Here is a 23790-nt window from a genome sequence, read left to right on the forward strand (position 1 = left end):
AAGACAGCTGGGTCAGGTGATTTTGCTTTTATATCACTGTCCTTGCTTTTGTTTTTACAAAACCAAATCATCCTGAAAATAAAAAAAAATCCTGCATATTATATTGAAGAAGACATAATTTCCACCAGCTATTTCAGAGGCTCTGGAAATGACTGCTGGGTAAATTGGTTTAATGAAACACATCAGGATCAATGAACTCACCCTCGCAAAGACTGTTCCGCAGCTGGTAACCAGCAGGACAAGTGACCTGCAGCTCGCACACAAATGAACCCACTGTGTTCACACAGCGCTGGCTGGGCTTGCAACTGTGGGCACCAGTCACGCACTCATCCACATCTGCAGAAAAAGACAACGGTGACTGTGTGTGAGACAGAGGGAGGGAAGATAACAGGGGGTGCAAGAATATGATGTGGAGGTGAGCTTGCTGATGGACGGGTCCCGTGCATAATTTTGCCCCCGTGCTCAGGCTCTCCGAGCGTCACAGAGATCGAGCTCAGTGAGTTGGCAACAGATGGACAGCAGCAAAACTTCAAATGAAAAGTCTCTCTTATGCGTAAGAATTTGTGGCAGAACAGGAAATTACAAATTTTTGCTTTTGCTTACATGAAAACCATCTAGCTGGGAAGCCTCAGGCATGAAAGTCATTCAGTGCTCCAGCTAAAAACCAAGAGTTGCAGTGAAATGTACAGCTGAGCTCATTAATACTTCAAAAACAACAAACAGAGGCTCTTCTACCAGAATAATTGGAAGAGAAAAGTATGTAGACGGAGAGAAACAGGCCTTAGCTTGAAGAATACCACATCATCTGTCAAACATGGTGAAGGCAATGTTATGGTGTGGGTCTGGTGTTTCTTGATTATGATGATGATAGAAGTAGTAAGCTGAATTTTTCGGTGTACAGGTGTGCACTGTGCTCAGATTCAGCCAAATGTTGCTAAATTAATTGCAAATTCCTTCACAGTCCAAATGGATAATGAGCCAAAGCGTTCTGCAAAAGCAAGATTGTTTTCAGGGCAAATAATCTGGATATTAATCAGTGGCCAAGTCATTCATCTTTTCTCAACCCAACAGAGCATGCTTTTCAGGTACTTAAGAAAAAATTTAATGCAAAGAGACCCACAACCAAGCAGAAAATGAAGGCAGCTGCAGTAAACGCCTAGCTCAGCATCTCAGGGAAGGAAATGGAGCATTTGGTGATATCCATGTGTGCTAGGCAGACACTAACTGCAAAAAATAGCAATCTTTATAAACTTTATAAACCTAAATGAACCAATAATCTATTAACTCAGCTGTATTCCTGCTGTTACTTTTGTAGGGAGGTGGCCATCACGGTGCAGTGTAGGTAGGTATGTCATAAATCTAACACATTATTATCCTATAATTTAATTTTATCCTCCCACCACCCCAGACAACCTCATTATAAGAACTTTATTAATCTATCGGTCTCTTAACCCCCTAAATTCCCAGTTATCACTGGATGGCACTCATTCTAATGCTGTGCAATCTACATATGTAATGTTTCTTCTTTTTAAATTGTTCTCCCAAGTTTGGGCAAAAAACAAAGAAAATTGTTTGTGTAACTAACACGCAAGATGAAAATTTCAATTCCCCCCCCAAAAAAGGCTGTTTGTCCTTTCTCCAGCCTTTAGGGCTACAGCTGAGGTTATCACCACTCATGACCTCACAGGGTTAACATCCACCAGCTCATCAGCTACCTTTAAAGGTTTAAGGTTAAGGTCAGGGTTCAGTTAACATCCACCTCTTTTTAGAGGTAATAATTTAAATGTCTTCAAACTGGAACACCTGGAATAAACAAGCTTTACGTGAAAGATAACCTTTAAAAATGTGTCTATCTACTGCAGCATGTGGCCAATAGATGACCAAGTTGAGTTTTGTTTGTTCCTTTGTAATATTTGACTTTGAAGAAGTCAAACTGAAAATAACAGGTCTGGGCAAAAGCTACATGATATTTTGCTTGTTAAGCGTGTTTGTGTGAAATGAAAAAACAGTTGAGAGCCTTTAAATCTTTATCAGTCAAACTGTGCAGCAGCCAGTAAACAGGCGCTGTTGATTTATGACAGCGGTGGCCTTGTGCTGAGACGGTGGATCGCCGCTCTGTCGTGGCTCGTCTTTATCAAACGGCTGCATTCCCTTATCACGCATCACATGCGAGGCCGATTAGTTGGATGCACTGATAGGGTAACGCTGGGATTATTGTGTGTGTGTATGTGTGTTTGTTTGTGTGTGGCAGCCATCCACATTTGAAGATCACCCCAAAATATGGTGCATTCCACAGGGAACCAGACAAAAAAGGTGTTGTACAAAATATGCTGGAGAAAACAAAAATCTGGAACAAGAGGGAACATATTCTCCTGTGCTCCCCGTGTGTGTGTTTGAGTGCCAGCAATCCCTTTTTGAAAAGTCTTTGTCGACTTTCAAAGTTTTTGCCGTGGGGAATTTGAATAAACTGTGTGCCTTACAACACCATCCCACAGGCAGGAGTAAAAACACAGATCTGAAGTTTTCAGCGTGTACCTGGCTTTGTCACATCCTGCAGCTTTTTTTCTGTTAACCTCATAAAACTGCACCTCATCACCTCTCACAGCTCAGAGCGTACTTTATGGTATTATATGAGCCCCCTGTGGAGCTGCAGCAAATGCATTTGTCTAAATAAAATTAACAGTTTTCCCTTCTTGAGCAGCGCAGTGGTGACAAATTCTTGTTTGCGAGCTATCTTTGCAAACGTCTCCATTTCTTCCTCAACTGAGAGACATCTGTTATGAACATTGTAGGGAGGGATATTTCCAGGGGCAAAATCCTCCTGAGCTCATAGACCACCCCTTCCTCTGGGCGCTGCTGGCCTTCAAGCACAGGGTTAGACAGGACTGTTTCCAAAGTTTGCGTATTGCCAGTGGTGCAGAAAGTCTCCTTCCACCACAGCGCTCTGGTGGCCAACGTTATTTCCAGTTTGTCATTCAAATCCGAAAAAGCAAAGGAAATCGGGCCTAATGCTTCAATGTCCCTACACCTCTGCTGACTTGCCCCGTGGAGACAGCCTCATTACACAGTGAAACGATCCAGTACAAGGTGGAAACAACTTATTTTTGAGAAATACAAATGCTTAGTTGAATGGACAAGGGAGACAGCAGTTTGAAAGGAATTCCATCAAGAGCGAGCACAGGGAGATGTCCGAAAGGCACCACAGATGAAAACACACACACAGTTTTTCCTACACACTTGACCCAGCAGACAATGAAGTATTTATTTATTTTTTATTTTTTTAAGGTCAAGCTGCAGTGAATGAAGTCAGCCTTGGCTTATTTGCCGAACTAGTTTTAAACGTGGAGGTTAAAGTTGCAGATTCCACTGTCGGCTGTGACAGCGGATAAATGAAGGCAGCTAAACCACACAGAGTGGAACAGATGCATTCAGGTGTGTACCTGTTATTGGGGTATTTTTTTCAGGCTTTTACAATTTGCACAGATGCAACTTTAGTTTCCAGGTTTTTGTGTACAGACACTGAAAATGATAAATTGATGAGCCAAAAGATCACTGACAGAAAATAAAGCCAATAATTTTGATTCAGTGTTGTCGATGTTAGTGGGTCAGAGCAGTGAAACTCGTCTTTACTGAAATATGTTAATATATGAAAAAGGACTGAAACAGTACGCCTCAGTTTTTCTAATGCTGCTCTAGTAAATGAAAGACATATGTCAGCAGGACTCTTGGGGCTCTGGTAGCTCATTGCTTAAATTGTTCTATAATTATAAAATAGAAAGTTTCACCTCGACCCATCCAGTCACCAGAGGTTTCTTGCTGTTAAAAGGGAATTTTACCATCCCACTGTTTTCAAGTGCATTCTCATAGGGGGTCATCTGTTTGTTGAGGTATTGTATGGTCTTTACCTTTCAGTATAAAGCCCCTTCAGGTAACAGGGGTTGTAAACCAGTGCTATGTAAATAAAACTGAAGTAAATTTCATTTACATTCCTTTCCAGGCATAAACTGAATGACTTGATTGTCTGAGAAAAACACTAAAATATTGCCTAAACCTTGAGAAACACCAGGAACGTCTGTATGGGATGATGATATTAGAGTCAGATTAGAGATTACTTTAGCCTAGATTGGACTGTGATTCAGAAGACATCGTGGTCAATCAGTGTCATCTTCCACAAAGACAATCCTGACCATGTAAGTGTCCAGATTATGGCAGCAATGCAACCACAGAGATGATAACATGGTGGAGGATGTCATCCATAGTTATCATTCAAGTAATAACTCTGTAAGCTTTCGATCTCCACAAAACACTCGAAGGAATGCAAAACAAATCCAGTCCTGCCCGCAATGGTTTGTTTAGTCCCAGTTCAGAAAAGGGTGAAGGTGTCAGCCACATGCACTGGAGCCAACTGTGTGTGCATTTGGGTGTACGCCCCTGGGATGTTCATTTGTCTGAACCACATGTATCATTCAAGTTGTGCATAAAACCTTCTCTTAAAAACAGTCTTTTCTTAAAAAAAAACATCTCCATGGGAAGAACTGTGTGCTAAAATATTACCAGTTATTCACATTCATATGCAGCTGAAAGCGAGATCACGAAAAGCAGCTGTATTTACCCTGTAAACCTGCAAATTAAAATATAACAGTCTCAATAAGGGACGACTCGCAGGTTTTCTGATGGAAGTGCTTCCATTTGCTAAACAAATTACAGAAAAGTGCAAATGATCCCAGGTGTTAATACTTTCACAGTCTGATGCACCCTCATTTCAAAAACACTCAGGATCATGTGCAAATCATTTAAAGTCTATATTCCATTAAAATGATAGAGCATATGAAACCCTCTGTGTTGCATCACCTCTTCTTTAAAAACAGTGCTTTTGCTTCATAACAGATTTCAGCTGTTCCTCCTTTTTTAATGTCAGCAGTCTTCTAATAGTTGCAAACGGTGGTTTGACATTGTCTTGCACAAATAAGCAAGTCCTTTCCTATGGCCCTGAAAAAGATGGAGGCATATGTTGCTTCAAAACCTGAACACATTTATGCACTAAAGTTTCCTTCACAGATGTGCAACTAACTCATGACATGTGCACTAATGTGCAATCCCCGTACCATATGTATATTTGAACTGTGGGCTGAAACCAATCAGGTGGTCCCTCCAGTTTTAGCCCACAAAGCCTGGAGACCATAACCTCCAAAAATAAGTTCAGCCCCTTTATGAAATGTTTTGCTTGCATTAAATTCAAAACTAGCATATACTTTATTTTGCACTTCATTCCAGCACAATATATTTTTGTTCATTTTACACACCTACCCACCCACCAAGCATCAACAGCAAGTACTCCAGAGTTTACTTCACAGTCTTTCAAATCCTCAGCACCCCCTCGCAATCATGACCTGTCATGGTATTTGCTTTGTTTCATTCCACTCTGCACTAAATGTTGCCCACCCACAAGTCCACATGTGGGAGCACTTTAGGGAAAGAAAGTGCTCACTTTGCTCACTGAAGGAAATGATAGGAGGGAAAACACTTCCTTTAATGTAGTACTTGTTCATCTTGAGTGTTATCCTGTCTGGTAACAGACTCAGCACTTCCAGCACACACTTTGTTAATTTTAGTGATTTCGCACCTAAAGCCTCCTACCAGTGTCCCGAGCTACCACACAAACATGCTGAAAGAAAGGTACTGAGTACATACACAGATGCTGTGTGTAGTGTGTGATATTGCAACAACTGCTCCCACAGAGTAATTGGCTATGGTTGAATCATGCTTGAGGCGACAGTTTCCACCACCTAACATTGGGAGCCCAATCAGCTGATGCATTGTTTAGCATCACGAGACCTTCATGAGTGACTGAATCCAATTGAAAAGTGCCCCGACCTATGGACAGACACTTCATTTCACTGCAGCTCTGTCATCCGGCCTGCATGTATTTGTTCCTTTATGCATTCACTGGGTTTGTTGTTGCTGTTAGGTTGCTTGTTACCTTGTGGTAACCAGGCTTGAGGGAGACAGCTTAAGGGATACATATGAGCTTTGTGAACCACTCCAATTACTGCCAATGGTAATGTGACAAGAAAGCACGGCGGCCCTTACCTTCACACATCCATCCATCTGTCATCAGTGAGAACCCCGGGAAGCAGGAGCAGCGAGCCCGGCCTGCCACGGCCTTACACTGTTGACTGCAGCCACCGTTGTCTGCAAGAGACAAGCAGCATGATTACAGTCGTCTCTGCATTCCACACAGCTACACCTCCAGGGCAGTCATTTGCAGTCATGTTTCTCATCTTTGTACTGTTTCTCTTGCTCTCCCGAGGCTACCATGGACCCCACCTTCCCTCCCGCACACTGATCATTTGCTCCCTGCTGGAAGGAGCCTCTCATGAGCCATCGCAGTCACACACCAGAATCAATTCTCCCTATTTAACAGCTCAATAGCTCTGTCACAAAGAGGCATGGGCCAGGAACTGTTTCCCCACAATCTCTAACCAACACAATCCCCTCTAAAGCTCTGTAGCGGCGAAGGCCGCTCTATACATCGATCAGGATCTTCTTATAGCTAACAGAGACACTTTGAAGGAGTGGAGGCTTTCACTCGAAGTTGGACTTTTGAGCTTAAGGGTTTGCAGTGCTCATCTCCCACTGACATGATTAGGATTCTGCTAATGAAGCTGCTGAAAGCTTAGATTAACTAATACTAATCAGTTTATTAGTGAAAACATGTTGTGAGGCAGCTCTTCCTGTTTTGACCTGTCGTAACTCTGGAATGTTTTACCTGTGAGCAGTCAGGAGGCGCTCACACACATCGTGTTAGTAAGAGCAGAAATGTATGACTTCTATAGACAGAGTTAGAAAGTGAATGCAGTAGTGATGGCTTGTTCATTTCCCCACCATACATAAAGCCATAACTCATTCTCACCACATATTACACATGTTTGGACACATTTTGGCGAGGTCTCTCTTGGAAAATAAATTTTAAACTCAGTGAAAATTTTTACTTTTAAATAAAGGATATTAAAAAAAAGCTTTAACGTCTTAACATCCACCATGTCACTGGCTACCCGTTCAGAGCTAGTGTTGGATTTTGTTTTAAGCCTACAGGATGTGTTTTTGACATGTAAGAATTATATATACAGTGGCTCGCAAAAGTATTTGAACTTTCCCACATTTTGTCTCATTACAGCCACAAACATGAATCTATTTTATTGGAATTCCAACACAAAGTGGTGCACACGTGAGAAGTGGAACGAAAATCATACATGATTCCAAACATGTTTTACAAATAAATAACTGAAATTATTATTCAGTAATTATTCAGCCCCTGAGTCAATACTTTGTAGAACCAGCTTTTGCTGCAGTTACAGCTGCCAGTCTTTTAGGGTCTGTCTCTACCAACTTTGCACATCTACAGACTGAAATCTTTGCCCATTCTTCTTTGCAAAACAGCTCCAGCTCAGTCAGATTAGATGGACAGCCTTTGTGAACAGCAGTTTTCAGATCTTGCCACAGATTCTTGATTGGATTTAGATCTGGACTTTGACTGGGCCAGTCTAACACATGGATATGTTTTGTTTTAAACCACTCCATTGTTGCCCTCGCTTTATGTTTAGGGTCGTTGTCCTGCTGGAAGGTGAACCGCCGCCCCAGTCTCAAGTCTTTTGCAGACTCCAAGAGGTTTTCTTCCAAGATTGCCCTGTATTTGGCTCCATCCATCTTCCCATCAACTCTGACCAGCTTCCCTGTCCCTGCTGAAGAGAAGCACCCTCAGAGCATGATGCTGCCACCACCATATCTGACAGTGGGGATGGTGTGTTCAGAGTGATGTACAGTGTTAGTTTTCTGCCACACATAGCGTTTTGCATTTTGGCCAAAAAGTTCCATTTTGGTCTCATCTGACCAGAGCAGCTTCTTCCACATGTTTGCTGTGTCCCCCACATGGCTTGTGGCAAACTGCAAACGGGACTTCTTATGGTTTTCTGTTAACAATGGCTTTCTTCTTGCCACTCTTCCATAAAGGCCAACGTTGTGCAGTGCACGACTAATAGTTGTCCTGTGGACAGATTCCCCCACCTGAGCTGTAGATCTCTGCAGCTCGTCCAGAGTCACCATGGGCCTCTTGGCTGCATTTCTGATCAGCGCTCTCCTTGTTCGGCCTGTGAGTTTAGGTGGACGGCCTTGTCTTGGTAGGTTTACAGTTGTGCCATACTCCTTCCATTTCTGAATGATCGCTTGAACAGTGCTCCGTAGGATGTTCAAGGCTTGGGAAATCTTTTTGTAGCCTAAGCCTGCTTTAAATTTCTCAATAACTTTATCCCTGACCTGTCTGGTGTGTTCTTTGGACTTAATGGTGTTGAAAAAAATATATATTCTGATTGCTTGGGTCATCATTTATGATGGCTTAGAGCACACAGCATCCAAAGACTAACAGAAAATGTGAGCCAAGTAAGGGATCAGTGGAGAAGCATAGCAGAGCCAAAAATCATGTGTCATATTCTGACATTGGTGATATTGATATATTAAGTAAATCTATGAATAATATAAGAGACCAGCTGTGTTGACTGCAAATGTTCTCTCTTTGACTTTGGTATATTTATAACATTTATTGGTCCAATATATTATATTAGACTTCATTATTGCTTTATAGACCTACATCTCGAGTTGTTTGAGCTGTGTTTTTGAGCTCCTGTCATAAATCTTTTCCAGATATGGCAACATTTTAAGGGACAATTGCATTGCAACTTTTGCATTTGCCTTTAATATCTTTGCTGGCCTCCTTCATTATGTCTGGAGCAGTTTATCCAGTTAGCTGAATGATTAGGTACACCCAAAAAGGAGGTTACATTGTTTGGGGGTTTAATAAGAGCTTAATCTGACTGTGAAACACAAATAACACACAAAAAATGCCCACTAATAAAAAATATGTTGTCTTACAACTGAAATTACCGTGACAGAAATAATGGAAGTCGTGTGTATGGATGCAATAAAAACAGCTTGCATTCATCTCTCCAGGTTACACAGGCGACAGATTACTAACCCAATAATTTTAATCTATCTTTACTGCTACACAGAATGCAGAAAATCTAATATTATACAAAATAACTTTTAACACAAGAAATCAAGAAAAGTTTGAAGCATCAGGAAAACATATGGACATCACCTACAAAAAAGTGTCCTTTCATCGTGCACAGTGTGAGGAGCCACACCGTATGCTCACCTACAACCACATTTCCACTCTTTATCCCTCGGCTGCAGAATTAGACGAAAAAAAGCTACTATGAAGCTTTTTTTATTAGCACATGACAGACGGGTGTGACTGCCTTACTCAAGTTAATTATGCTACATGTGTGATAGCTGTCCTGTGGGTCTCAGTTAAGAATAAAGTAGAATTTCTGAAAAATATTTAGAGAAGTTAGACACAACTACAACAACTATAATGCAGTTTATGATATCTTATTGGAAATGTGGCAAAAAGGATCCAAATAGCAAAAAATATGACACACATTTAACCTTTAACCTGACTGATGAAGCTGATTCAGGGTCTACCTCATATGGGCTACAGTTCAGGTGACAGTTGCTCTAACCCTTGAACCAAACTCACAGCGAGTACGTTTGAGCCCAAGGGTTAGACTTCTCCTCAAAAGACTAATCAAAGACTGTTGCACGCCACTAAACTCCTGACAGCACTGTTACCAAGATGTATGTTCCAGATTATGGTCAATCGTGTCTGCTCTCTGGGGATCAGTTGATGTTTCTACCAATGGAGCGATTCTTATTTAGCACTTTTCTTCACCCAAGCACATTTTCTATGCAGTGCTTTTTATCTAACATTCACATACATTCAATACTGCAATGAATGCATCAGAGAGCAACTTGAAGTTAGTATCAGCAGCCCAGGATCGAACCACCAGCCTTCTGATTAGTAGATGACCTGCTCTACCACCTGACTTACAGCCACCTCACTGCACATCAGAGCTGCTTTCCGAGACAGGTTGTCCCAGTGATGTCATTTGCTTTGTGGTCCAGTGTTTAGATTACCTGCACATGGATTGAGGCTAAAGGAGCTGGTGGTGGTTGTAGTAGTTTTAGTAGTAGTGGTGGTGGGGGAAAAAGCTGGACCGTCAACTTCTCTGAGGCCATTGTCCTCCTTGAAGCTCACTGCAGAACAACAACAGCACAGACTGTGAGAAACATGTAGCGGTCCAGCTAACCGAGGCTACTGCGTTCCTACCATTTAATGTTTCTAATATATGCAGCAAATTTGAAAACGAGCAATATTCCAAGACATCATTTGACCCATGCTGAGTGTTTTTGTCATTATACTCTTTTATGGAGCAGAGAGAGTTCTATGAATAAATGAACATTTTTATTTGAGGTCGTAATGGGTGGATTTGTTATACTCCTCTTTAAATATCTTTTTCCCAAGGGCCATAAATATGATGGCGATCAAATCTGGTGCTGGTTTAACCACAGCACAACCATAGATTAGCTTACTGAGATTTCTGCATTTAAGCTTTTAGTGGAAGTAAAATACTTTTTTGTTATGCAGCTGCCTCATCTCGTGTCAGTGAATTCTGAACACGTGGAGTTTTTTTAAACCGAAGTAGCACAGGGTCAAACTAAATATGACAGGCACAGAATTTCAAATAATGTGACAAATGAAGTAATTAACACAACTCATTATGTCCAGTGCTTGGAACCTTGGTTCCTGACATGCATGTAAATGTTACTTTACATCTACCACCCACCTAAGCACTGTTGCAGCCCAAGAGCCCCACACCAGCTCATGGCTGTGCAATAATACTTGAACAGCTCAAAAAAAACAGTGCTTATCCAGTTCTCAAACTCACGTGGTCCCAAACAGCCTAACCTGTCCTTGAAGAACCTCGGAGACAGGTCATGGACACAGTGGGCATGTGGTTTTTATGTCATGGCTGATTGTTATACACCACTCTCACGGTGTCATTTTTCTAAAATAAATACACAAAGCATTCATTTGTCTGTTTGTTAGCAGTGTAGCATCCAAAGTTTTCAAGATATCATTTTAAAATCTTGTGCGATGGTAGATGCCAATAATAGCTCGAGCTGATTTCATTTTGATGAAAATCGGGTCAAAGTCACACCAAATATGAAAATCAGTAAAAACTTTATATTACCCACAGCTTTTCATGAATATTCTTCAAACTTTGCAACAAAATACTTGATCTTGGGGGAAATAAGTACCTGTATTGACTAAGCATTTGACCATGACCTTCACTGTTAGTGCCCAAGGTCAAAATTAGCCTTGAAAAAATATTTAAAGAAACCATGACAAGAGAGAGCTGTACAATCATTTTTTTTCAATATGATGACCTAAGATGTCATAATGACGCCATAACAGGCGTCATTATGACATTATGTTTTATGAGGGTGGTTAATGACATATTAACCACCCTCATAAAACATCAAAGTTTTAGTAGAGCCCTTGCCCTTCGAGAGGAGTTGTGCTCTCTGAGTGCTCCACTGAGCTCTCTCTCAGCTCATATTCAATCACCCTGCTAGCACCCCAACATAAAGCATATGCCTAGAGTAATGGGAGTAGTGAAACTCCTTTTGAAATAATCTTATGTCCATTTGTCACTTTCAGCTCTTCCTGAGATGTTTAAATGTACCTATACTACCAAACACATTGAAACCCTGTTCCTTTAGCCTCTATGCAATTAGTGCATGTCATGTTTTTGTGTATTGTGCATGACAGATATATATAACTACATATGACACATTGTTCAGCATTTCAAACACAGCACAACAATCTTGTCAAGCCTTGGATTTCTCCAAATATGAAATTAAAATTATGATTTTAAGGACGGGCTACTGTACCTGGTGCACACGAATGTCCATCCAGCTGCAGGATGTAGCCCTGGTGGCAGCTACAGCGATAGGAGCCCCAGATGTTGGTGCATGTGTGCTGGCACAGCTGGCCAGGGTAGAGCTCACACTCGTCAACATCCTCCTGCTCCTCCACAGTGTTGGCAGCTTCATCTGTGGAACTGATGGAGAAGGCTTCCTTGGGGAACTTATTGTCTGATACTGGGAGTCCGTGGAGAGGAGGGGGGGGGGGGGGGGGGGGGGGGGGGGGGGGTGTAAGATTAGGAACCAGATTTTCTGTATTTATTCCAAACACTTATCTAATGAAACTGACTTGAAGACACAAAACAACATCTGCTCGTCCCCTACAATCAAATTCAAAGTGTGTATGTGTGTTTATACAGTGCAGTTATACATTTCCTGTTTTAGTTTTACATGAAAACAAATGTAAAAAGTCAACTGTGAAACCCTCATTGCATTTATAGAACGCTTAATGTTCTTTACTAAATGAGAGTAACGTATTCTGAATACTTTGGATTACTTAATAAATGATCATGCTCTTGACAACCAACACCAACTAGATTTTTAAATCTTAATATAAATGAGTAACAGTCGGTGGACATTAGGTAAGGCTGCACTTTTTGCAGCGATCTCGTATAGAAGACTATATAAAACAGGTCCACGGCTCCGAACCGTAGTAAAGGGACCTCTGGCTAATACGTCGGGTTTGTGTCGGGCTCGTAGCTAAAAACTAGCTTCACTTTGTTGTCTGGGTCAACTTTGCTAGTGAGAGACAGAGAGAGGCGTTGAAAGGCTGCTCTAACGTAACGGGTATGGCAGTCCATTCTCCCTGCAGCACGGACTACACTGCCCATAAGGCTACATTCTTTAGGGCTATGCCTGTAACACTCTGCCTATTGCCTTCATATTAAATCATTTTTTAAATAATAATTTTTAAAAATATTTCTCCACCTCGCCACCTCCGGGCCACAAGTGGTAGTGACGTGGTCCGTGAGACACAGACATTGTTTTGTTTGGGTTTCCACCTGCGTGGAATTACCAAATATAGAGAGGGGGCAGCCTAACATATGAAACAGGGAAGTACCGCCGTGTAATCCATTTACTTCAACAAAGTAACTGTATTCTGAATACCACCTTTTTAAACTGTAAGTGTAACAGAATACAGTTACTCATATTTTGTATTTTCAATACATACTGCTGGTACATGTATTCCGTTACTCCCCAGCACTGACGACTAGAAAGCATTGATATTAGAGTTGAGAATTGAGTTCATTTAAAGACCCTACAATAATTCAGAGAAAACCCCAACAATCAGACAGCCCTGTTTGAGCAAGAACTGGGTGACAGTCACAAGCAAAAACTCAGGACAGCAGGAAAAACCTCTCGCAGAACCTGCATCAGGAAAGGGTTGCGATCAACGAATCAACGATCACATGGAGCCTTTCTATCTGACCAACAAACATCAGCAGACACACAAACTGTTTGTGTGTCTGCTAACTAAAAGTTAGCAGTTCATCAACTTTTACACAGGTCTGTGTAGTTCTGTTTAACTAATGAATGTCTGTGCTTGTGACACCTCTGATTACTGAACTGTCTCTCTGAAAAGTGCGCTGTGCCTCGTACACTTAATAATGACCCAACTTGATTGAGATCACCTTGAAAACAAAGTGTTTTATCTCAAACAGTAGATATGCAGATGTGATAAATGTATATTGCTAAACTTGTATGCTGCATTATCCAACACTATCCATTATCCAATATTCAAGCAAGACTGCGTTCAATCTTGCTAAATCTTTATGGTCACATGACTTGGCAGGTGCATCCTCGATCAGATTTTAAGGCTTTAATACGGCTGCTGTACGTGCCGCTTTGGGCTAAATTTGTAAAGCAAAGTATTTTTGGACTAAATAAAGGCTGACTGGAAAAAAAATGTCCATAAATGTTGAGCTCGGGATTTAGGTTATTACTGATGCATTTTCCCTTTGTAGAACAGAATAATAATAATAATAGATTGGATTTATATAGCGCTTTTCAAGGCACCCAAAGCGCTTTACAATGCCACTATTCATTCACTCTCACATTCACACACTGGTGGAGGCAAGCTACAGTTGTAGCCACAGCTGCCCTGGGGCAGACTGACAGAAGTGAGGCTGCCATATCGCGCCATCGGCCCCTCTGGCCAACACCAGTAGGCAAGTAGGGTAAAGTGTCTTGCCCAGGGACACAACGACCAGGACAGAGAGCCCAGGGATCGAACCGGCGACCTTCCGGTTACAGATGCGATTCCCAACCCCCTGAGCCAGAAGACATGGAGAGATACATTGCAAAAATATAATTTATCAATAATATGTCCAGATGTGGGTTTTAAAAAATATCTCTCACAATCATTACCTGGGGTTTAAATTCAGAGGATTAAATGTTTCCTGCTTTAATTAAAAGGCAGTGAGTCATAAGACTCAAAATATCCCCCCTGGAAATAATTACAGTTGCTTCTCATGCAATTTTTAAAATTCTAAATACACTCACACAGTAAAAGCATCTTTGCTGTGAGGGTGTTTGCGAGAATTATTAGATAGACTCAATGGACGTCACTAGTTTTTGCAGCCTTAAAACCTTGCAAAGCTTTCAGCAGGTTAATTGATTCCCACTTCAGAATGACATCATTCAGACTTTTTTTGGAAGCTAAAGGAAATGAGCTGCAGTGGATTGTTCAAGCAGAGCCTATTAAAGGGCAGGACTATGTGGAATTCCTCTTATGTTGTGAATGAAATAACAGCCTAAAGCGTTGAGAAGACCAACCTTACCTCACCATCGTACTAAAAAACAACTATTCCCATTAAAGGACAACCATGAAAATAATGAACTGCATTTCCATGCCGTGTGTCTGTTCCCAATATATAAAACTAAGAAGCCGGAAAAGGGTCTTCCAAACCGCAAACTAATGATTATGGAATGATTCTTCTGCTTTTGTAAAAAGTTTTATGTCACCCATCACGAATCTGATGTCATTGATGAAAAACATGCAAATCCCTTCTAATAGCGCCTACAGCTGCAAACAAGGTATGTAGGTCATATTCAGTGAAATGTTAACAAGCAGTCATGTTTTTGCAGATGGAATGAAAAGCAAAGGTTTGCTGAAATGCTTGTGCATTAAACCTGAGCTTCTTGACAACCCGCTGGATCAAAGACAGAGGAAAACTTTGCTGGCCCAAGTAGAGAGACAACAGCCCGAGCTGCCATCTGTTCCTGATTCATCACAGCTCCCCATTACTCTGCACGGTAACGTGACTCCTGACCGATCAACCCTGAGCATCTGACATAGGCCTGTATGAGAATAAAATACTGATGGCTCAGATCTGGACTGCTTGCTGTTGTAGTGCAGTTTTGCCAGTAGCCACAAATACGTTAGAAGTTGGTGAGGAGTGTGTATGTGTCATAAACTCAACGTGCTTAACATGAAAGATAAAAACACAGAAACCTAACCCATAACAAACATGCAAACAGACAAAAGCTATTAAATGTAAGCCTATGAGATTAAAAAGACTGTGAGTCTGTTTTTGAATGCACACATAGATGTGACTGATCTGAGGTCAGTGGGTAGCTTGAGCCAAAGAACAGGACCACAGTAATAAGAGCACCCTCAGCACACTTAGATCCAATTCTGGGAGCAGTTAAATTATTTGCACATGATGACCTGAAAGGTCCATTTGAGTTACAGACACTGAGCAAGTCAGCGATATACTGCCGGCGCACACCAGTGAATTTCCTTCAGCCATGTACTCATGCTTCATGGATAGTCCTGGTACACTGAGCTTTACAGTATTGTAACCTGTATGATCTGCCTGCATGAACAAATTTCTTCAAGTCACTTTGAGATGAGAGTTTTTTAAATTCTTGATTCTGGTAGAAAGCACTTCCAGCAATCTTATTAATGTGATGCCATATTAATAAGATCACCATAGATCTCATAGCATCATATCAAAGCTTTCAGCTCCCAGTTTGGATTCAGGAGAATCCAAGATTTCCCTTTTGATAAAGCATAAAGTCCTCTAACCCCCAACCAGTCATGGGGGATGGCTTCCCCTCCCTGAGTGTGGTTCTGCTGGAGGTTTCTTCCTGTTAAAAGTGTGTTTTCCGTCCCAATGTCACCAAATGTTGCCCAAAAGCAGGTTGTTTGATTGTTTTCTCTGTAATATTGTCAGGCGAATTGAACTTAGTTGAACTGAATGTCCGAACTGATGGCAACATTCCTGACTTGCTCACTGTGTTTCTGAGAAAAGGATGGCAAATATGAACCTTTTCTGTCTCTGGTTTCTTTGACCTGCAATGACTTGTCTCTGTTCAGTTCTAAAAAGTTCCTACACAGACAAAAGGTTTAAACAGACAGGAGCAATATGCGGGATGTAAAATATCTCCTGTTTGTGAATGTATTTGTTTATTTTTTCATACTTAAGTAACTTTAAATACTCTTAAAGAGTTTTACACTCAATCTCTGTTTCTTCGTATTTTGGATCACAGAACTGTGACTGGGAAACAAAGACATTCCCCAAATTTCTCTTTACTGACCATCCCAAAATAAAAGCAAACGTGAAGAGGAATAAAATGTAAAAAAAGATGAATTAGACTGATAGAATCTCCCCCGATTCATGTGGGAATAACAATGTGGCATGTTATTTCAAACCTAATTGTTGGACATACTGAAAAGACTGTCGGGTGTTTGCTTTCGCTGCTTCTTGCAGCCTATTTTATAAAAAAATGTGACATGCTGTGATAATTAACATAGCACCTGCTGAATTTAATGAGCATGTGGTAGGCCATGCACTGGAATGGATCAAAGGGCACATAGCTAACCTCACTAACCTCACTACATGAATATTTTTGTTGAGACAGGAAAGAACAGTTCACAAAGGTTCTGAAACTTTCAGTCATAATTACTACATTGTTTCACCTGCCACTTCCTTTGCTTGTTTTTTATTATACATAATATAAGTCCTAGCACGTGCAAAGTGCATAACATACGTGTTTTGCCAGGTGGAAATTGACTGTGCAGTGGTTTACAGATACCTTTCCTGGGAAGGGCAGTTGGTCTTGGCTTCTGCTTTCTCCTCAACAGGCTCAGAGCATCCCCTTCCTCGCAGCAAGTGAGGAAGATGTGGCCGCATGGATAGCCTAGGTGCTGGTGGGCATCACAACCTCGCCCTTCACTGCGAACACGTAAGCCAAGCACACAGCAGCTGCAGCACACCTGCCAGTCCGCACAACAATAGCATAGCCTGTTAGGAGAGTATCACCGGGGTGTCGTTCACATCTCTAATCATCACCTCACTTTATGGCCCTCTGCTTTTTGCTGGTTAGTAAACATCAGCATGAAAGAGAAACAGATGAGCAAGCTGCTTTATCGCACTGCAAAGGACTTCAGCTGCGTCATGTTTTGTAAAGAAAACCACACATTAACCTGGTTTTTGCAACCATCCTCTAAAACCCAGCAAGCAGAAGACCTGATACCGGAACATTTAACTCAGGTGGATTAGCCACAAGGTAAAACTCAACTACTTAGAAAGTAGAAAATGTTGCATTTCAAATTAAGACTTCGACACTAAAGATTTTAATTTAAAAGCTTTCGCAGCTGTTTTCTTCAAATAAGTCAAAATTCTAATGTGGTTTAAGTTCAGAATTCAACTGGCAAATGCAACTTTCACTATGTTATTGTGACAGAAAAAAAAACAGAATTTTCTCCCCGTTTCTGTTAACAAAGCAAAACAAGAGTGAGCCTCTGGTCAGCAAAAGTGCTTGCTTCATGGAGAACTTGGTGGATCTGTTCACCATCTGTCATGACTCAACTGCCTTCCTCTTCCCTGTGAATCTTCTACTGTGTGTACCTGATAGGAGTCATCTAGACACGAGTCCCGCTCATCCACGTCACAGGTGTCTCCACCTCTGGCTGAGGTCACGCCTAGTTCACACTGTCTTTCCTTCACAGAGCTGAGACAGCACTGCTTCTGTGCAACACTGGAACACACACACACACACACACACAGCGAGTATTTTAGCACTTTCTTGTGCTTCATATTACTCCATACTTAAAAGTAAATTCTTCGTTATGCATATTAATGTCAACTATATAAATAATGGAGACATAAACAAGTTAGTAAAAGTGTTTCTGAGGTCACAGGTGCTGTCCTCATAGACTTCTATACATCCAGATGGCTTTTTGTAAAAAAGGAGTTGCAAAAAGCGGCTTTACTTTTCAGACATCTTTTATGACCGTCTGATGTTACACAGAAGAAAAACAGTGTGCTCCATATAACCCAAGCAGCAACTCCTTATACGTTTTTATTTCTGTTCTTTGCTGTGAAAGAAACATCATCCACGATGAATTTAGTGATGGTCAATCCTGTGGCTCTGATGTTAACAGGTTAATCCTATCCCCAGCCCTTCCTGACAGTATAAGTGAAAGACGTAGCTTCCACGTATCTGTGGTTGTTTAATGGGAAACTCGTTCCTGACAAGTTAACGGGTTCACTCACTTTTTTGGGCTCAAGAAAGTCCATTTGATTGACAAATGAACGTGTGGTTTCATAGGTAGATATGTCTCTTTCTTGTCAGATGTGTTTATAGATAGAGAATGTGGAAAAGCTCATCTCAACACTTCAAACTGATGACAGCGGTCACAGTAGCTCACTATTTTTATCATTTCGTTATTTGTCTGTGATAAATCAGTTAAATCAGCTATGATGGTATTCTGATATAGTTTATATAAGACAGCGTGCAGTGGTTACAATGTTATCAACATTCAACTGCAGTATATTCAAAACGTCTAAATTATAAAGGTAATAAAGGTCATTTTTGCACTAAAATGTATTTTCTATGGGGCAGTGTAGGAAATGGCAGCAGTGAGAGTTCAATTATCCTGACTGTAACTCATACTTTGCATGATGTGCAGCACGATGAGTAAGTAGTTCATGTGTACAGTTAGTGTGCAGCAGCTACCACAAAGAACACTTGTATAACTAAAATTCATGCTCTCATGTTACCTGCAAACAGAGACGTTGTCATTAGTGAGCAGAGGCATGTTCTTGCAGTGACCATTTTCAGAGGCCCATCTCTGGCCAGCAGTGCAGCAGGTCTGCAGCAGGTCTTCAGAGGACACACCTGGATCTGCAGACAGCAGACATGCAGGTATGCATATGTCAGCACACACATGACTGATGGAATAAAAACAGTTCAGCAGTGTTCAGCAGTACTCTACATGTGTGCACGCTGTATGGAGCAGACAGAAGCCCAAAGAGAACAGTGAAAACGTTAAGCTGTCTGACAGAAACATTTAGTAGACTGCAGCAGCCCTCGACGGTGCCTTAAAGATTTCTCCAGCTGACTAAAGAGGTACAAAACAGTAGTGCATTTTATTACTGGATTTTTTTCCCTTTTTGATCAGGTCTTGAATAACCTACTCAGCTATACGGCACAGTTTTTAAAAGCTGAATGAGAGTCCTTTGGTAGGGTTGTGAATATATACAGGACTCCGGGCAGTATGCCAGAAGATGATGAGATTTTCTTTGCCAATAGTATATTTTTCCCTGACTGCTATTATAGTAAAAACTAACAAAAACACTATTTGAGAAGGTAGTACAAGAAAATCCATAAAGTATTTTAAGGAAAAGATTTGAAAGCAATTTCACTCTTTTGTGTCATTTTGATGCAAATATTTCCAAAAGGTTTCATCAGTCTGTGCCTTTCAGAAACAAACAGGTAAAAGGACTGACCACTGTGTGATAAACTGCATAGACACGTAGAGAAAGATGCTTTAAAATACATTTTTGGAACTTTTTTCAAAATACCATCAACGACAGACCTAGATTTGAAAGAAATCTCTGTACACGTGACACAAAACCATAGAGAAAATTAAACTTTGTAAACTGTGGATGTCTGGTTGATGCCTCTGATGTTTGTTGCAACACCTCGTCAGTGATCAGTGGATCTACACATGTAAAAACCTTTCCAAGATAAAAATATTTCTGAACCAAATCCAGAAAAACTCCCACCTTCTGTGAGCTCATTAAAGTGGCCTGAGGCATCTGGCTTTAGAAGCCAGCATCTGTGATGGTTTGGGGGTATTTAGAGGATATGCCATGGGTAACGTGCATATCTAAGAAGTCTCCATTAAGACTAGCTAATATGTCCGAGTTTTTGAGCACCGCATGCTGTCATCCTACTTTCTCTGGGGAGGCTATGGTTGTTTTGGCAAGACAGAGTTAAACCAAGTTCTGAAGAATCGTCTTCTCTGCTTGGCTTCTCCCTCTTTTGGAGAGTCAATTTTTGGATTTGTGCCACATCTATGATTTGCCACTTTTAAACCAGAGGTTTTCTAATTAAAGTGCCTCTGACTGGAGTTAATAAAATCAAATAAACAGATAAAAGTGAGGGCCACGAGCTTGTAGTTCTCTGTGTTTGGGAGTGAGGATCAGAGATGTTCTCTCACGCAGAGCTGATTCCCATTGAGGATGGCATGATGGCTCTGTAAATTAAATCAGTTGCAATCCTTAACTGGCCATTTTAGTCATTCAGTGAGGGAATACCAAAATAAAATCCCAGTAATGGCTCCTCTTTAAAACCGTCTCAATTGCCATCCATTTAGTCAGAGGAAAAAAATGTCATAATTTTAATGCCATCAACTAAAGGAAACGAGCATAGAATGCATTTGAAACCAGGAACCAATTAAATCCCCACAACTGAATGAATGCATTTCATATTTCTAAACTTCACAGCAACAAATTACTATCGATGCTCAAAAGAGGGAGAAAAAAAAGCTCAATTTGTTGCTTCCATTCAGCTGATTGCAAGCAAAGATTGTCCACATCAAGAGGATCCCGATTTGGCAGCCACTGATCAATGGCCATCTCTGCCACACCGCAAGCTCCCAACAGAGACTTCAATGCCCCCCTCTACCACCACCTCCCTCCGGTGAGCATGTAACAGCAAGCCTGGCTGCTCTGTGCGAAGCTTAGTTGGGGGATGTACACACCATGAGACAAACTGCTGTTGCTGCCTGGCACTGTAGAGAGCCAAGAGCTCGTCAGCCTCACCATCGCCTCCACGTCAGTCCCCAAAACCGTCTCACCCTGCTGCTTTTATCCACATATTAGCATGAATGCTCAAGCACACACACACACACACACACACACACATACACACACACACACACACACACACACACACACACACACACACACAGACATCAAACTTCACTCAGTGCCCTTTGAAGAAAAGCCACTGACAAAGAGCTTTTGTTTTTCAACTCAATAAACCTTCTTTGGCTTATTTACAGCACACAACATTTGCATACTCTTCACACTCAGGCCGCTGTGAAATGAAGCTTTGTTTTATAACTTTGAAGACAGGAATATAATTTGTCAACAACAGCAAAAATACATTTACAAAAATCAGCAGTAAAAACAAAAGAATTTTAATAATGTTCATACTTTTCTATGCACAAAAGCATGTAGGCATTAAAAATGAGTGCGTCACACACACACACACACACACACACACACACACACACACACACACACACACACACACACACACACACACACACACACACACACAGCTAATTACATTTCACTGTCTGGATTTGTGCTGAAACATGAAGCTTATTTCTCGTAATTAAAACCAGCTACATCAGAGAATTGGCTCCACAGAGTCAAATATAGCAGTTTGATAAGATTTAGCCATTTCCTGCATGCATGTAATATCCACCATATTCACCTCAAACCATAATTGGTCTGAAACTGTGCTAATCCCATTCTGCACGCTTGTACATTCGTATAGAAAAAAAAGAAAAGAAATAGTTCCCGAGAACACAGAAAAATAGTCGAGCTTCACTCTGAAATTCTATTTGAATTCACTCGCCTGCATTCAGCTTCATCCCAGTCCAACATCTTTTGATAAAGAACTTTTATAGCAAAAACTTACTGTGCATAATTTATAAGTATTGACATTAGAAAACAGCATTAACTTGTAGGATGCTTAAAAGTAAAAATGGCTTCTCATTTTTTCCCCAAAACATTGTCATTGTTAAATCTGTGAGATTTTACTGTCAAATGCACAAATGTCTTCTAAAATCTGTTAAATCTGTTTATTGTTTTGTTTGTTTGTTTTTTTCAAAAATCTCTGTCTTCATTGGGCACCTACTTAAACTGCTGTGTAGGCTACATGACAGTATTTCCATGGCCGTGCTCTTACTCTACTACTGACAAACAAAATAGTTGATTTACTGAAATAACTGAATAATTAATTCATGGCTTAAATAAGTTATGAAGCAGAAACAGTGGCTGCTAGCATAATAAATTACACATTCACTTTACAAGTGAACGACCCCATGTTTGATTCTAGGCGGAGACACAAAGAGAATGCTGTGTAAAAATCAGCCAATTAAAACATGTGGAACCACCAGCTGTTGCGATGCTTTGTAAATAAGGAAACAACAAAAAGAATCTTTTTTTTTTCATTAAGCGAAAATGTTACAAAAACATCAAAATAATGGTGCGATTTTCTTAAATGTGACAATTCTGGGTTTCTGTCAGTGTATTACAAGCCCTGTGGCTAGCCTGGCCCACATTTGCACCCACTGTATTTAAGCACATGTGGAAGGTATTCAAAGAAGGACATCAGTAACATCAACCTTTGATTAGTCAAGTCCTGTTGTGAAGTTTCAAGTTGAGCATTTTGGCTCTGACTGAGACACTCTGGGACACAAAATGCTCTTAGGCGTGTATCTTGCCAATAATTAATGAAAGAACACGCTGTTTATAGCTTTTAAGTCTGTAAATCATTGAAGTCCAAAGGTTATTTCCCCATAGATTTCCATACACTCACACTCTTACACTCAGCTTTCTTCACCACGATGGACCAGTACAGCATCTGAACCACTGCAGCCGTGGCCCCAATCCTGTCAGTGTCTCGCTCCCTTCTCCTCACTCATAAACAAGACCCCGAGACTCTTAAACTTCTTCTTCACTTCAGTTGGGTACTCCACCCTTTCCTGGCTGAGTATCATGGCCTCAGATGTGGTGGTGATATTCTCATTCCAGCCACAATCGGCAGTGAACTGGTCCAGTGAGAGCTGGAGGCCACCAACTGAATTACATCAGCGGGCCTCGGACCAGTACCGGTCCATGAGTCATTTGATACCGGGCCACGAGAGTTGAGGCTCAGGTGTGAAATGTATGGTTTTCAGGGTTTTTATCGGTTTTCAGCGTTATTTTGTTATCGTTTTTATCGTTAACTCGGTTTTCCTGGGTCTTTTCACGTGTGTTATGAATAAATCTTCTTTTTTTCGGTACCGGTACTAGTTTTATTTTGTTGTATTTATCCGCGACACCTTAATGGCCGGTCCGTGTCGCAAAAAATGTTGGGGACCGCTGAATTACATCATCCGCAAAATGTAGAGATGAAATCCTGAGGCCACAAAGGTGGAGGCCTTCCCACTGCATGGCTATGCCTAGAAATTCTGTCCACACTGTTAAAAGGATTGGCGACAGTAATTCAGAACAACACTTCACAGCAGTTGTACAGGGACTAAAGGGCTCATAACAGTGGGCCAGATTATATCTTTCAGCAGGCCTGGGAATCTCTATGTGTTTCCTTGGATAAGCTGAAGGAGGTTGGATGTGAGGAAGAAGATGGATGATGGACTGATGGATAGATGTTCCCTGCCTCATTTAAGAATTTTAAGAATATTTTTTCATGTAATATTTCTGGATTATGTATGATATACAGCGTATAGACATGCAAAAAACATTATCCAAACCTGAGTTTGTATACAGACATTCATTGGGGCAAGTGGAAAGCAGCATAATGTCTCACTGTTATCAAAAATATGTTCCAAGAGTTCCTGCCAAAAGCCAAATATGATTTTCAGATGCAGGGTCA

The 23790-nt window shown here is 41.0% G+C and overlaps 1 protein-coding gene across 2 annotated transcripts in view; it reads right to left on the reverse strand.

The window, feature by feature from the left end:
* The window catches only part of fbln2 (fibulin 2), a 71667-nt gene that overhangs the window by 13616 nt on the left and 34261 nt on the right, over nucleotides 1-23790 (reverse strand). For both annotated transcript variants that reach the window (XM_004559861.3, XM_023152824.3), the window contains exons 3-9: nucleotides 18894-19017; nucleotides 17739-17868; nucleotides 16924-17104; nucleotides 11851-12060; nucleotides 10030-10149; nucleotides 6091-6192; nucleotides 202-336 (exon numbers count right to left, since the gene is read on the reverse strand). In XM_004559861.3, the coding sequence (XP_004559918.3) occupies nucleotides 202-336; nucleotides 6091-6192; nucleotides 10030-10149; nucleotides 11851-12060; nucleotides 16924-17104; nucleotides 17739-17868; nucleotides 18894-19017 (1002 nt within the window). The remainder of the gene's footprint in view (nucleotides 1-201; nucleotides 337-6090; nucleotides 6193-10029; nucleotides 10150-11850; nucleotides 12061-16923; nucleotides 17105-17738; nucleotides 17869-18893; nucleotides 19018-23790) is intronic.

Source organism: Maylandia zebra, linkage group LG5, assembly GCF_041146795.1.
Source record: "Maylandia zebra isolate NMK-2024a linkage group LG5, Mzebra_GT3a, whole genome shotgun sequence".
Lineage (NCBI taxonomy): Eukaryota > Metazoa > Chordata > Actinopteri > Cichliformes > Cichlidae > Maylandia > Maylandia zebra.